This window comes from Bacillus rossius, chromosome 1, assembly GCF_032445375.1.
Source record: "Bacillus rossius redtenbacheri isolate Brsri chromosome 1, Brsri_v3, whole genome shotgun sequence".
Classification (NCBI taxonomy): Eukaryota; Metazoa; Arthropoda; class Insecta; order Phasmatodea; family Bacillidae; genus Bacillus; species Bacillus rossius.
In genome coordinates, this window is record NC_086330.1 from 6,174,960 (window position 1) to 6,190,375 (window position 15,416).

A 15,416-nucleotide genomic window follows, 5' to 3' on the forward strand; every position below is an offset into this window, starting at 1 on the left:
GTTGTGACAGTACCCCAGGCACATCAACGGCACATCATTTCCAAATAGTAGCAGGTGAACATGTTTTAATGCAAAAAAATTCACAATTCCAAGCAAATAATGATTTCAGGAAACAAACCATCCAACTATTTAATAATACTATCATATATTCTGATGTTGGAAAGTGTGATAAACACGGGTGAGGCGGGTGACGCACCGGCCCGGGGCCGGGTGAAGTCGCCCCGCACGCAGGCCCCCTGGATGGGCTTGTCCGGGTTGTAGCACCAGCCGCAGCCCAGCGTGTGCAGGCAGCTGGAGCAGTTGGCGTGCTGGCTGCAGGACTTGCACTGCCGGCTGGCCGGCACCAGGCCGTGCTTCGGCCCGCCCAGCACGGCCTGGCCGCCGTACGGCTGGTCCACCCACTCCCGGCACAGCCCGAACTGGTACTCCGACGTGTACACCGCGAACGAGAAGCACTCCTGCCGCGGGCACACAGACACACCAGCACCGTGATGCATTGCGCTGGGTGCTGGATGAAGGTACCTGTTCTTTGTTTCAACGAATTTCTTCCGGAGGACCATAAATATGTTAAGAGTCTGATTTAGTGAATACAACTATGACAACGAAACGACAGCCAAATACAAATCAAACGACCCGACAGCACGCGGCCCGCCATCTTGCTCAACTGTTTATACGACACGCAAAAGGGGCACAAGTAACACTTCACACAACAAGGACATAAGTCACAAAGTCCGAACAGTACCAAATCCTTCATACATCAAAACCTGACAAAATGACAAGTCTTTTGTTGCTCTGTCACGAGCAGTGTTACTCCATCAGGCAGTGTGGTTGTGGCAACCGATGCACTTCCGAGGTTTTTCTGGCAGGTTGGTTTTGAGAGGTTTACCATCGCCATTCGCAATGCTGAGGTGGAAGACGACACAACACACAGTCCTGGACCCAGTGAGGAAATATTCCAACACACACGCACGCACGCACAAACATACACACACCCGCCACCTGCTCCCAGACAACAAGTACGAGGATAAAGTCCTCCTCCCCCAAGACCACAGCCGTCGCACATGTGGAGGGAGTTGGAACGGCGACGTATAAAAAAAAAAATTAGTATCAAGTACAATGATATTCAAAACAAGTTGTAATGAGCTGATCTATGGAGGGAAAAATGAGCACAAGCTTTACTTTTTGAAATAGTCGACGATATCACGTTATTCACATGATTCAAATCTCTTCAAAAAAAAATTTACTACAGATCATCAGGATAAAAGTTTAAGTTCTGCAAACTACAAACGCGGGCAGCTCAGTGGCGTGACACTGGCGGTCAAGGTCAACAACAAGCCCAATGCCGCCGTAAAAGGTCTGAAATGGAGCGGCTCGATCGGTACTGTTTGGACTTGTAAATATTGTGTGTAATTTAGTGTATAGTGTTTGGAAACATTTGAATTTCGAACTTCCCGCGCTGCTTGCCAGCAGCGCCAAGTTTTTCAAGTTGGCTGCCTGCCGAGGTGGGTAGCCCTGTGCAGCTTCCGGCAACGAAGCAACAGTTGTTGTTCGACCATCACGGCGGTAAGTTGTGCTATCGTGCATGCTTGCTGCCAATCGAGTTGTTTGCGAGTGCATCACCGTTAATTGTGTCTTTTTTATCTGGATTCAACAGTCTCGTAGGTCTCTAGACAAAACAGGTGCCGTGCCAGCGACACGCAAGTGTAGAGCTGGTGCGGGAGCCCACCTGGGTGGCCTCGCACCAGACGCAGCGCCCGGGCAGGTCCAGGCAGCCAGTGCAGTTGTCCCGCAGGTGGCACGGGACAGGACACTGCTCCGGGTCCACCACAGCATCCCGCGACCTGGTCCATCACCACACAGCATCACAGTCTCGCAGGAGGACGTGCTCTATGGTCTAGTTTCATTCATTCCTGTTTAGTTTCCACCCAAGTTTCATTCCACCAAACGAACATAATTTCGACTGAGATATTGCAATGATATAAATTATTTATATGCATATATATTATTCAGTAAATTAAAATATTAATGTTAGTAGTGGATGTACTTAATACAAGAGATTAATCAGTAAACATTTCTGTTTTAACTAAAAACCAGAGTTAGTAAAGAAATAAGAAATAGTGTGATGACAACGGTGTAACACTAAATGCTAGAAAAATCATTACATTCAAACACAACTTTACTAAAATCGCTAAAATGTTTGTCTTTTACATTCATAATTCAAAGAATGTTAAAATTTTAGGTGAATTGTAATACAGTAAACTCTCGCCAGTCCGTGGCCCGAGAATCCGAAGTTCTCAGAAATCCGGGGTATTTCCGAAGTGACATGATCGTTACTGTTTAGATGTATGTATCACTATTCTCAGTGGATGATAAGAGCGACGCTCACTGATATTTATAGCGCGGTAAAAGGCTCTGAACTGGCGCGCAGTCATCTCGTTCCCGTCAGATAACTGTGAAATTTGAGCGGTGACCGTAACATTATATGGCGGGAAAATAAAGATAAAGGTGTAATGCCTTTTCCTCTGGTGCTTTCAAGAAATTTTTTAACGGTTTTTTACACCTAAAACTTCAAAACCATGCCTTTTAGCCATTTTAACTCCTCTTAATCCGATATAAAAAAAACAGTTGGGCATTAGCAAATTCTTAAATGCTTTTCGTAAACAGACTCCAGTCGGATATTTAGAGTAGGTTGGAAATCGCGTAGGTTTTCCTGAAGCTCTGGGCACCGTGTGTCAGTGTGTGAAACATGTTGCCAGTGACAAGTTTCCTAGCTGTGCGCGGCACACGACTGTAGTTGTCATGCGTCACACGCCGGGAATGCTGGCCGGAGGGAAGGTGAGTATAGTTCATTTGCGGTAAAAATAAATACTCTAACCGCCAAGGGCGCCCATATGATAATTTGTAGGGGGGGGCCAGACTTAGGGGTATGAAGTATTTTTAATATTTTGGAAGACTTAACTGCGGCTTGTTACTAGCCATAAAATAGTTCCAGTTCTGACCCTGTTAAAATTTTTTGTCCTGTTACTAAAATAATAGACCACAGTACTCATTCGCCATAAAAAAATCTTTATTGGCTACTTTATTAATTAAATATTAACTATTTTATTGAAACAAATGAATTTTTAGAAACACAAATGCAGGAATAGAGTCCTTATACTTTTGAAGCGTCTCGGGTACACGGATATCAAGAATACAGTCCTTCAACTAATTGCTCTCTTTACCCCTAAATAAATGTCGCGTACAAATTAAATTAAAATAATTATAAAGTTTAAAACGTGTTGATCAAAAGATTCAACTTTGGGAGAGAAACGATTTGAGTATGTTATCACAGTCAGAAAACAGTTGTTTTTAAATGTAACACCTGAACTACGCTTATAATTACAGTCAAAAATTGTTTCACAATTAAATGAATATTACTATGTTTCGATATGAATCATAATTGCTTATCATTTAAAATTAGCACAGATGGATTCAGTAGTAAAGCACAGAAAAAATTAGTTTATTATTAAACTAGACTATTTAACCAAACAGTATTTAGATGTTAAGGAATTAAGTGACACCAAAACCAATGAAAATAATCGAAAATTTCTAAATGCTGACATAACTCATATATCAGCTTTCCACAGAAGAGTTTAGTTCGGCGCAATTAATCCACACAAAACAACTGGACATACTATGTCGACGCGTATTTTAAGAATATAAGAAGATCCACATCGCAGTATAATTTTTTTTTTTCGTGTCGTGTGGTGCGGGCCCCCATTTGTGGTGCGGGCCCATAGGCTACAGCCTAGATAGCCTGCGCGTAAATACGGCATTGATAAACCCTTAAATAACATGTTCAGAACTTAACTTCAGAATTAAGAGTACATTAGAACCTCGATTTTACGGAGCCCGGACTGAACGAAGCCGCGATTTTACGAATACATTTTTTTCAGGAACCATCTAAAATTCGGAAAATTTGACACCAAAATATATTTTTAAAAAAATTAAAAAAACACTATGAAAACATATAAAGATATTAATTTTTAATGCACAGCGTATTCATATTTTAAAGCTAATACAACAGCCATTTACCGTTAGTGAATATTGTATAAGTTATTGCGGCATCAAACTCAAAATCGAAAAGAAAAAATGGACTAGGTACACTTTATTTGTCGCAAAGTTCGAAATTTCTTAGATTGAAAAATTATGCCAAGGCTGTAAAAATATTTATTTTACCGCAAATGAACTATACTCAACATTCCTTACCCATTCCAACATTTCCAGCTCGTGAACATAGCAACTGAGCTTGAAACCTTGAGAAGCGTGAGAGAAAGAAACGATATTGAGTAGCTACTTCCTCTCCTTTCCGCTAATATCCAGCAACCCAAGCCATTAGGCATTATCTTGACAATTTTCGCATTAATTACCTTCGCTGCATCGGTTTCCCAGTAAAAAACGCTCAAAAATGGTATAAGTGACGCAGCAAGTAGACGTGACGAGCGGATTTTCAACTAAGCTTTTTTTTAACTTACTATACAAACAAATAATTCCCTATGGCTATCACAAATTCAAGGGCTTCTCGCACTAAAATGTACTGTGTTTTTAATGAATGTCTGTCGTTAAAGAGCAGCGTTTTTTTTCACCAAATAAGCCTATGATTAAAGACCGTAAAAATTCGCGGATTCCTTTCGAGACAGGCTGGAATCCAAACTCGTTTAGCTTAATGCTGCGTCAGTGATTGGACCGCAATTTACCTGAAGGACTCTGAGCCAATGGCAAACACTCAACAAAAGAAGTATCGAATCATAAGAATCGCAGTAAACAGTTTCCCCGAGTCGGTAGCCAATGACCATGTGATAGTTGCCAGAGTACATAGGAGAATCGTTTAGTCTATCCTAGTGGTCATTGAAACCGCGAATTTTTCCAGTCCCTACCTATGATCACTTTTATGAAACAGTACAGGTGTACACTGAACTGTGTGCTTGTTCTCCTCGATTATGTTACTAAAAGTGCGTTCATTAATATTTTTCAAGCTGATTTGTTAAAGATTAACTGATAAATATGATAAGGTGAAGTCCATAAAAATGCAAGGCAGGGAATTCTTCCAGCTCATCAACCCGACCCTGGATAGTCTCGTCTGTGTTCAGTCGTCTCTGGCAAGGAGTGGACAAGTTTGCAAACTCAAATATAAATTTATTTTAGTAACACGCATCTTACGAAAAGGAAAGATATCCAAGAAAGGCATGTCGGACAACCTACTGTCACCACACAAAAGTTAACATGATGCAATGCGTGGTGCAACTGTGTTTAGTCGCTGTGATGTCGCTTTTATATCACTCGTGCAATGAAGCAAGTTGTGGAATGTTAAAAAAAAAAATAAGGGGAGGGCAGAGGGCAGACAGCAGTCATTGTTTTTACTATTTAATATTATATATATTCCGTTCAATAAATTATAACATGTATCTTCACAGGGTGGGGTGTTTGAAATTTTATGAAGATAACGATTTTACGAATGCAATCCAAGCGACTGTGAGCATACGTAAAATCGAGATTCCAGTGTAAATTGCTTTCGAGTCTACTGAAGGTAGCGGAATCCTTATCCCTTTAAACACTTTTGAAGGGAAAAAGTGGTTTTCCTCTAAATTAAAAATTCCAACATAAATTTTACGTTGTAGACTTTTCTGAACAATAATTCTTATTTGAGTAACTTTAAAGGTGTTAGCTTACCTTAAAAATTGTGAATATTCTGAGCGGATGTGACGAATGAGGAAAACTAAGAAACACTACATAATAACAATGGTTTTTATCTTTACACTTTTCACTTATTTATTTGCACTTAAGTTATTTATACTGACTGAATACACTAAACTAAATCTAGACCAGATGCATAAAACTGTAGGTAGACCTAAAGACTATTGAAAAATCTCTGTTTTGAGATGTTATTTGTGAACATACACATTATTATGACGAAAAAGTAGCAAAACATTTCGCCGTCTACAAGCACATGTCAACTGTCGCGTCGTCTAACTCTGACTGGTCTAAATCTGTTGTGTTGTGTTATCGCGCGAGCTTGGGTAGGAATACGAAGGGGAATGACTCGCCACGGGCGTTGCGCTTGAACAGCGTTTTCTCCCTGTACACAACACCTTATATCGCAGCAGCAGAAACTAATGCTTGAACTAACATAACAAATGAAATAGACATGTAAAAAACGATATACAATAATATCTTCGTGTTGAATCACTTCTACATAATACCGAATTTAAATAATTTTCTTTAAAGTAAAACACCTGACTACACTATATTTTTTTCCTTCCCTGAAAGCTAGGGGGGGGCCACGGCCCCCCCCTGCCCCCGGGTATGGGCGCCCTTGCTAACCGCCCTGCTAAATTTTTCCATTAAAGAAATTTTGAAGTTTCAGAGATTTTCCAGCAGAAATAATGTTCTGTAACTAACAAACAAATTGTATCAAAAAATTAACGGTAAATGGCTGCCGTGGGGGGCCTTAAAAAAATGTTCATTTTACCGGGAATGGACTATACAACCTGGCTTTCGTCGCATGCAGTGTGGAGTAGGGGAGGAAGGATGTTGACAGTTTCACACGCAGAAAATGGCTAGAGGGGTGGAGAGAGGGAGAGAGATGGTTTGTTGTCTGGGAGGGAGAGGTAAGCCGTATGACGTCATGCATCCGCTGCCTTTGCAGCCGCCAGCCTGTCTAGACGAGATTCTCGCACTCCCACTTACGTCGCACAAGCTACTGCTGCCGTGTTTTTAAACGGACTGTCCAATTTTTTTTCTCTTCTTATACGAACATTAGTAAGTGCACTATAAACCAACACAAAATATATGCTGCATGTTAAATAATAGCTTTGTATAAGCTTTTATTGTGAGTTTTACCATTTTTTCCCCGATTATTTTTGTTTTGTGCCAAAATTTCAGATTTTTTGATGGTTCTAGTGTACAATTAACTAATGATTTTTTTTTTATTTCTCCCGTTTCTCTTTAGTTTAACTGGACTGGCCGTGTGTCTGTGAGGGAGTGGCCTTGAGTCTCTTGCCAGCTACGTATCGCTTCTCTCTCCCGCCCCTCCTAAATTCACTTCCCCTTATCAAGGGGCTTCCCGTTTCAGCGCACGCCACATTGCTACGCCTAGCTCTTTCACATCAAAGTGCGACTTCGGGTGCCATTAATTTAATTTAAGATGACTTTAAATTACTTTTTACACAATTTACTACCAACTTGAACAAATGGGTGTGTTAAATTTAATCAGGCCAGGCTGTAAATTTTCAGGAAAAAAAATTTCTCGGGTGCTTCATTTACTATGAATGGACTATACTGGTATTGCTTACGTACCATTCTGTTAACTTCTCAAGTGTCTTGTTTATTATGACGTCCTGTGGTAGTATTACATGTTCATTGACTACCATCTTATCTTTTAGAATTTTTTTTTGTATTTTAATGAAAATTTTTCAAAAATCCGAAGTTTTCAAAAATCCGAAGGTCATAAATCCCCGACACCCACGGATTTGCGAGAGTTTACTGTAATTCTTGCGATTCACTTGAACCAAACATTTTGTCACAAACTGCCAGCGCTGGCAGGGCAATGGATTGGTTGGGTGGGAGGGGAGGGGGGTGAGGAAAGATACGTATTTAGTGGGACATAGCCTAGGAGGTTGACAAATATCCTTGGGAACTGCATTTTTCAAGCGCTGTACCCATTTAAACTATACATATTGATCATGTGAGTACAAACAGAGGTGTCTTTGTGAATATTATTGTGTTTTATACTTTTATTGAAATAATCGTCGTACATTTTATACTAAAATCTGTAACATTCCAAGATTCTGCCCTCAAAGATTTTAAAGTATTTCTTAAAAGAATAAGTATTATATTTTGTCATTTAGAAAGGATTAGAAAAGATTAGGTCGTAGTGACCTAGTTTTTCATACGTACTTATATTTCATTATTTGTAATATTCTGGTAATTAATTTTAATGTTTAAGTATTTTATTTTGAAAATCCTCTTTACTGTAATTTTAATGGCTTTAATTTTGCTGGATTGGTTATTATATTTGGAAGTGTGAATTTCAGTATTTTATTGTATTTAAATGTTCTTTTATAATAATCATTTTATGTATGCATTTTATAGTTGTTTTAAAACAGCTAGTATTGTGCTGAAAGAAAGACAGACGTGCTGCGATGCAGCGGCATCGAAAGATGATAATTTATTGCATCCTGTGAAAGAGAGAGACAGAAATTAGCCCAGACCATGGAAATATCTGGCTGGGGAATCCCTGAATACGGTGTTAAATTAAATAGAGATGGAAGGTGTGAGAGAGAGACCGAGACAGACGACAGAGTGAGGGGAAGCCCTGAAAGAGGGCGATTACTTCATTGTAACTGTAAAAATAAGTGTTGTAGCCAATGGGAAGGCAGCATTTCAGGGAAGTCCTGACCTCAGTTTTTTTTCCTACGTGTTTTATGATGTGCTGTATTTTTGTCAGTCATTGTTCAAGTAGTATGAGATTGTAAGGATGAAAAATTTCACGTCTGAGTGCCGGGTCCGTGTTGCAATTAAATATTAACCTTAGTTTTTTCTGCATTCATTTTCTGCTGTTTTATTAAAAATCGCAAGCTCCAGATGTGCAGCGTAGGCCTGGGAGGTCCGCTGGCCCATTGAGATTTATTTTCCCCGTGTATCTGTGTACCTAGATATCAGAGTCGCTAGGGATATTAGTTCATGAAAGCACAGAACATAGAGTAACGATTGGCGAATGTGTGTTTTCTGCCAGATCTATCGTGTAAACAACATGTAATAATTCTGTTGTTAAGAACAATAAAAATGGAAACGCATTTTGGAGTGTTTTTTGTCGGTAATTATTGTGAACAGTTTTAAGTCCTTAACAGCCACAAACAGAATTTTACACTCCACTACATGCAACAGTCGAACAAAGTTTTTCAAGCGTTTTAAGTTTGTGCAAGGAACAATCGTTGTCTTAGCTGGGCATGATTGTTACTCGTTACTATTGGCGCCCCCCACTAGGCACTATATGTTATAACCCAGACCTTCCACCTAGCTCAAACTTGGTCTGAATTGCACATACATAAAAAAATTTGAAGAATTTGTTGGATTCGAAAAGGTGCAACGATTAATGCGATAAAACAAGGTATGTTTCTAGAACAGCTGTACCAAGTCACCATTATTTGGTTACAGAGGGCTTCGTCTTCTGTTTTTGCTCTGCCGGTCCGTCAAAGCAACACTTTTCCAGTGAACTATGGAACTCAAGTAGCAAGGCATTTGATGTGCACTATATGTTAGCCACATCTTCCTCACTGAGGCGGAGGTACTGGGCTCTACCATGCCAGCCACTCACTGAATTATTCCTTAATTTCCTTTTTTTTTTTTTACGTGTTTATGTTTTTTTTTGTTGCAAAAATTTTCAAGTAAGGCCTCATTTCTTTGTGCAGAGTGAAAGCTTATTTCAGACCAAACTGGTATGCCTGGCTGGTACTCGAATCCCAACGAAATGTGAAAGTGAGAACATATGTGTACCTAGTTAGTGAAGATGTATGTGGTTAAGTGTAAGACAAGGCGGTAAGACAAGGCGGTACACCTTAACTTCGCCACTTAAAATAAGGCAATAAATAAGGCAATAAATAAGGCAATATTAAGGCCATAAATAAATAAATAAGGCAATAAATAAGGCAATATTAAGGCAATAAATAAATAAATAAATAAATAAGGCAATAAATACGGCAATAAATAAGGCAATAAATAAGGCAATAAATGATTAAGGTGAAAGTAATACCTTCCCTTGCGAGCGCACTTGGCGTCCTCCACCCACCACTCGCACTGGCCCGAGCCCAGGCAGGCGTCGCAGCTGACGTAGTTGGAGCAGTTGGGGCAGGCGGCGGGCAGCAGGGTGAGGTAGCGCCAGTCGCCGTCCGGCCCCGCGCAGGCCTCCGACTCCCGGGACGCGCGCGGCACGCAGCGCATGCCCAGGTCGCACCAGCCGCACAGCGCGTCGCTCAGGCACTGCAGGCAGTTACCGTACGCCGCGCACGACCCGTTCCCGTATGGCTCCAGGAACTCGAACGTGAACACCTGCGGCAGCGCGGTCGGCGACGACCAACATCACACAAACACACCTCGGCGGATATCCAAGATTTAAAACATCGCGACAGTACTGTTGGAATTTCATTTCACACACTCCTTCCTATTCAATTGAATTCAAAGTGCGGTGAAGTATCCACATCGATGTTGACAGTCCATTTTTTTGTGCACCCCGTTCCAATATTCCAGATAGGTCTGACGTAATTTGTCGTAGTTACACCAGTGGTTCTCAAACTTTTACAAAATAACTGTAAGCTCACCTTATGAAAAAATTTCTGAGAAACATGTGATTAGGTCACTGTTCGAGCAAAACCTGTAGATTCGTTCGAATAACTCATAATAATGACTTGTTGAAACAAAAAGTGTCATATCCGTATCGCGATGGTATACGTAACAGAGCAACTGTAATTGTTGTATGTTGGCAGAACCTTGGCGTTGTCGCCGGCATGGTGGTGCTGCAGCTCCATCTTGGAGTGCTGGTGGTGGTGGTTGCTGTTGAACTGGGCCAGCATGCTGCGTGCCTCCAGGTCCACGAGGTGGCGGCCGGGGGCCAGCGACACGGGGCTCTGCCCCTCGCCGGGCCACTGGGCCGCCGCGCACTGCTGCCCCTCCGCAGTCAGGTTGCCCACCACCTCCTGCCGCACACGTGCCCTTCCGTCGTCACAGCATCTGCAGTCTCTGATGTTATAAATTATGTGTGAGATCCAGGGCCGGCGCGTCCCTATAGGCGAACTAGACAACCGCCCAGGGCACCAAGTAGCTGGGGGCGGCGCAGCACGACATATAACAGGTCATATAATATGTTTAACGATTATTGAAACTAGATGAAAATGGATATTTGTAACAGTTTGGAATGTTTATAATGATATAAGTAATTATTTAAAGTCCACGGTGACCTGTTTATGATTTGTAATAAGTAAAAAAGTAAAAAAAAAAACACAAGCCTGCTTACATTTGATTGTTGACAAAATCTTAGGCTTACGTGATGTATTTTGAAGCAAGGAAAAATTTTTTTGGGGTGTTCCGGACGGGGCCGGGGGGGGGGGGGGGATTTTGGTTTTTCGCCTAGGGCGCCAATTTACCTTGCACCAACCCTGGTGAGAGATCATCTTAGAAATGCTACTTACGTATATGTATTTAAACCATAATGTCAACATGCCAAATTGGAAAATAAATTTTTCATAGAAAAAAAAAATACTTACAAATAACACTTATTTTCATTTTATATAAAAAAAAATTTAATTAAGAATGTAGCAAATACAGTAGATGTGTTGTGTTTGTGTATTAACTGATGTGCAAGTAAGCTTTAGATGACAAACTACGTTAATGAAAATTGAATAACAACATGTGCATGTGTCCCAGACCATCTAATTTTTTTCGGCCTCTCATCATAAGCGGGAATACGTATAACCTTAATTCGTACGAATGTATTCCCCCACCCACACGTCAATGAGCAGATTGGAGCTACTTGATGCAGTGGTGGGAAAACACTTGACTCACATTTCAAAAGAGCCATGTTACGAACGGAAATTCAGCCATCCCGATTTTTGATATTTCCACGGTTTTCTGAAATATGACTCCAAGTAAATGCTTAGGTGGTTCCTTACAAGAGATGGTGATTTATGGAATTTAAAAATCATTACATTTAACATTTTTGAATTTGAAATTTTAAAATTCTGTAGCAATATTCTGATGAGTCTGATTTCAGCTGTGAAGAAGTTTAACGGCGACGCACGCACCAGCTCCGACTGGCCGGGCCGGGACAGGCTGAGCACGGCGCTGGCGTGGCTCGCGCACACGCGCAGCGCGTCCGTGCCGTCGCCCCACGGCCGGGGCGGCCACAGGAACCCCAGCAGCCGCGCGGTCACCTCCCCGCCCACCGCCTGCTCCGTGCGCGTGCCAGGGCTCAGCATGCTGAAGTCCACCGTCGTGGCGTTGATCACCGACACCTGCGGGCCCCCAAGACACGCCCTCCAGTCTCCTGAACATTCCACTCGCCACGCAAACACTCTGACTTGGCTCCAAGGCGATGGGTGGCGATCCCGCGCTGTCCATCCCACTCGTGGGGTGAAGCAGGGTGATCCGCTCTCGCCTGTTATGTTCAACATGGTTATCGACCGCCTGTCCCTCGTGGGACAGGAGTCCAGGTGGGAGATGCTGTGTTGAAAATAGAATGGGGTGTGCGCAGACGACCTTGTGTTGTTTGCTTCAACACCTGTCGGCCTGCAGCAGCTAGCTGGATATTACTGCCAAATATCCGACGCAGCGTGGTTTGCGTGTAAACTAAGGCAAATGCTTTTACTGTACCCCTCGCAACTGTCCCTCACGAGAGAAAGGTGGTTGTAACAGGCAAAGATCGATTCAATTACACAGGCCTGCGATGAAAAAATTGTTTGGAATTTAAAGGGTGATTCTTAAGTATTTTAGTGTGCTCAATTCAGGAAAAATATTTTAAAAAGTCCATCACGTACAGTTTTTTTACAAAATATACTTACCGTACAATTGTTATATTACAATTTTCCCCTCAGGAGTAAATGCATACACTAATGTTTTCTGATTTTGTATATTTATAATTATAATTGCGGGGTCTAATTAGTTTTAATTGTTTTAAAGATTTCTGGTATAAAAGCATTAAAGTTCAAGAGCAGGTGATAAAGATGACTTTCGGTAGAGGAATGAGAGCAGCCAGGGTGAAGAGGTTCTTGGCCGCCAGACAGCCAAGAACATGTTCAATCAGGTTCTAACAGGATTTTTCATGTTCTGTCCTTCTCGTTCATAGCACTTCTTACTTTCCTTCTATCATTCTTCCCTTGGTGTGCCGACCTCCGTAGCGTAGTCGGATGCACACCGGCTTACGGTGCGAGGGGTTCTGGGTTCGAGTCCCAGGTAAGGCATGGGTGTTATTTACAAGCTACAAATTGATTGATTAGGGCATGATAATGATTCGAATATGGACGAATTGTACAGAGATTTTATTGATAAGATATGATAAAAGAAAAAAAAGCTTCGTATAAGGACACGCTCATTTCTGGCTGAACGGGTACCCCCCAAGGCCATAACTATCAAGGTAGAAGAAGAAGGTTCCCTTGGTGTTGACACAGTTAACGTGGTCTTACAGTCGTATAAAATCTAATTTGCTCTTGGTTTTGTTTGTGTGTGTTTTTTGTTTTTTTGACCACTGACTTATTTATTTATTTATTTATAAAATGACCTCCAGAGGATGTCGTGTTTCTCCTGATAAGTTTTGTTATATTTGTGGAAGTTTTATTGTGAAAAAACAACAGAGAAATATTACTGATTTTGTGAAAACAGCGTATTTTGCCTATTTTGGTATGAAGCTAGGGGACCAAGACAAATCGTGGGCACCACATAAAGTGTGTTCTATTTGTGTAGAAGAACTTCGTCAGTGGACCCAAGGTAAGAAAAAATCTTTTCGATTTGGAATCCCCATGATCTGGAGAGAGCCTCGTAATCATTCAGATGATTGCTATTTTTGTTCTTGCGATATTCAAGGTTACAATTTGATTAATAAGAAACAGATTTTTTATCCAAATATTCAGAGTGCTATGCGTCCTGTTCCCCATGGTCCAGATATTCCAGTACCCGTTGCTCCAAAGTCATTAGATGATATATCACTACCAGAAACATCTGAAGAAGAAATCACTGTTTCAGGTGATGAAGAATTCTATATACCTCAAAGTGAACCTCAACTGTTTTCCCAATGTGAATTGAACGATTTGATCAGGGATTTAAGTTTATCTAAAGAATCTGCTGAGTTGCTATCTTCTCGACTGAAAGAAAAAAATTTATTAGCTCCAGGTACTTCTTTCTACTGGTACAGAAACCGTGAAAAACATTTCACTCCATTCTTCACTCAGCATGAGGAACTGGTTTACTGCCATAATATAACAGCGTTAATGGGTATGTTTAATATTGAGTATAATAGCAATGAATGGCGTCTTTTCCTTGACTCGTCAAAGAGAAGTTTTAAAGGCGTACTTCTGCACAATGGTAATAAGTATGCATCAGTACCAGTAGCCCACTCTGTTTACTTGAAAGAGCGTTATGAAAATTTAGAAATGATATTGTCAAAGATTAATTATAATGAACATATGTGGACGATTTGTGGAGATTTAAAAGTGATCTCGATGTTACTGGGACAGCAGGGAGGGTACACAAAATTCCCATGCTTTATATGTGAATGGGACAGTAGAGACAAAAGTTCACATTGGATTAGAAAGGAGTGGCCAAGAAGAGAAGCATTAGTACCAGGAGTTAAAAACGTGTTAAGAGAAAATCTTGTCGAACCAGAGAAAGTTCTTCTGCCCCCACTCCAGTACCCGTTGCTCCAAAGTCATTAGATGATATATCACTACCAGAAACATCTGAAGAAGAAATCACTGTTTCAGGTGATGAAGAATTCTATATACCTCAAAGTGAACCTCAACTGTTTTCCCAATGTGAATTGAACGATTTGATCAGGGATTTAAGTTTATCTAAAGAATCTGCTGAGTTGCTATCTTCTCGACTGAAAGAAAAAAATTTATTAGCTCCAGGTACTTCTTTCTACTGGTACAGAAACCGTGAAAAACATTTCACTCCATTCTTCACTCAGCATGAGGAACTGGTTTACTGCCATAATATAACAGCGTTAATGGGTATGTTTAATATTGAGTATAATAGCAATGAATGGCGTCTTTTCCTTGACTCGTCAAAGAGAAGTTTTAAAGGCGTACTTCTGCACAATGGTAATAAGTATGCATCAGTACCAGTAGCCCACTCTGTTTACTTGAAAGAGCGTTATGAAAATTTAGAAATGATATTGTCAAAGATTAATTATAATGAACATATGTGGACGATTTGTGGAGATTTAAAAGTGATCTCGATGTTACTGGGACAGCAGGGAGGGTACACAAAATTCCCATGCTTTATATGTGAATGGGACAGTAGAGACAAAAGTTCACATTGGATTAGAAAGGAGTGGCCAAGAAGAGAAGCATTAGTACCAGGAGTTAAAAACGTGTTAAGAGAAAATCTTGTCGAACCAGAGAAAGTTCTTCTGCCCCCACTCCACATTAAATTGGGTATTATGAAGCAATTCGTCAAAGCATTGCCAAAAGATGGCCCGTGTTTCAAATACTTGGGAGAAAAGTTTCCAGGATTGTCTGAGGCGAAATTGAAAGAGGGCATTTTTGTCGGCCCTGATATTCGTAAGTTGATGAAAGATGATGTGTTTGAGACGAAAATGAATATAACAGAAAAAGAGGCTTGGCTTTCTTTGAAAGAGGTAATAACCAAGTTTCTAGGAAATTATAAGGACC

General features: G+C 40.9%; 1 protein-coding gene across 1 annotated transcript in view; it reads right to left on the reverse strand.

The window, feature by feature from the left end:
• LOC134531577 (multiple epidermal growth factor-like domains protein 8) overlaps positions 1-15,416 on the reverse strand; it is a 131,884-nt gene that overhangs the window by 84,856 nt on the left and 31,612 nt on the right. Inside the window, exons 12-16 of the mRNA XM_063367293.1 lie at positions 11,835-12,044; positions 10,524-10,730; positions 9,791-10,086; positions 1,727-1,841; positions 197-458 (exon numbers count right to left, since the gene is read on the reverse strand). Coding sequence (XP_063223363.1) covers positions 197-458; positions 1,727-1,841; positions 9,791-10,086; positions 10,524-10,730; positions 11,835-12,044 — 1,090 coding nt within the window. The remainder of the gene's footprint in view (positions 1-196; positions 459-1,726; positions 1,842-9,790; positions 10,087-10,523; positions 10,731-11,834; positions 12,045-15,416) is intronic.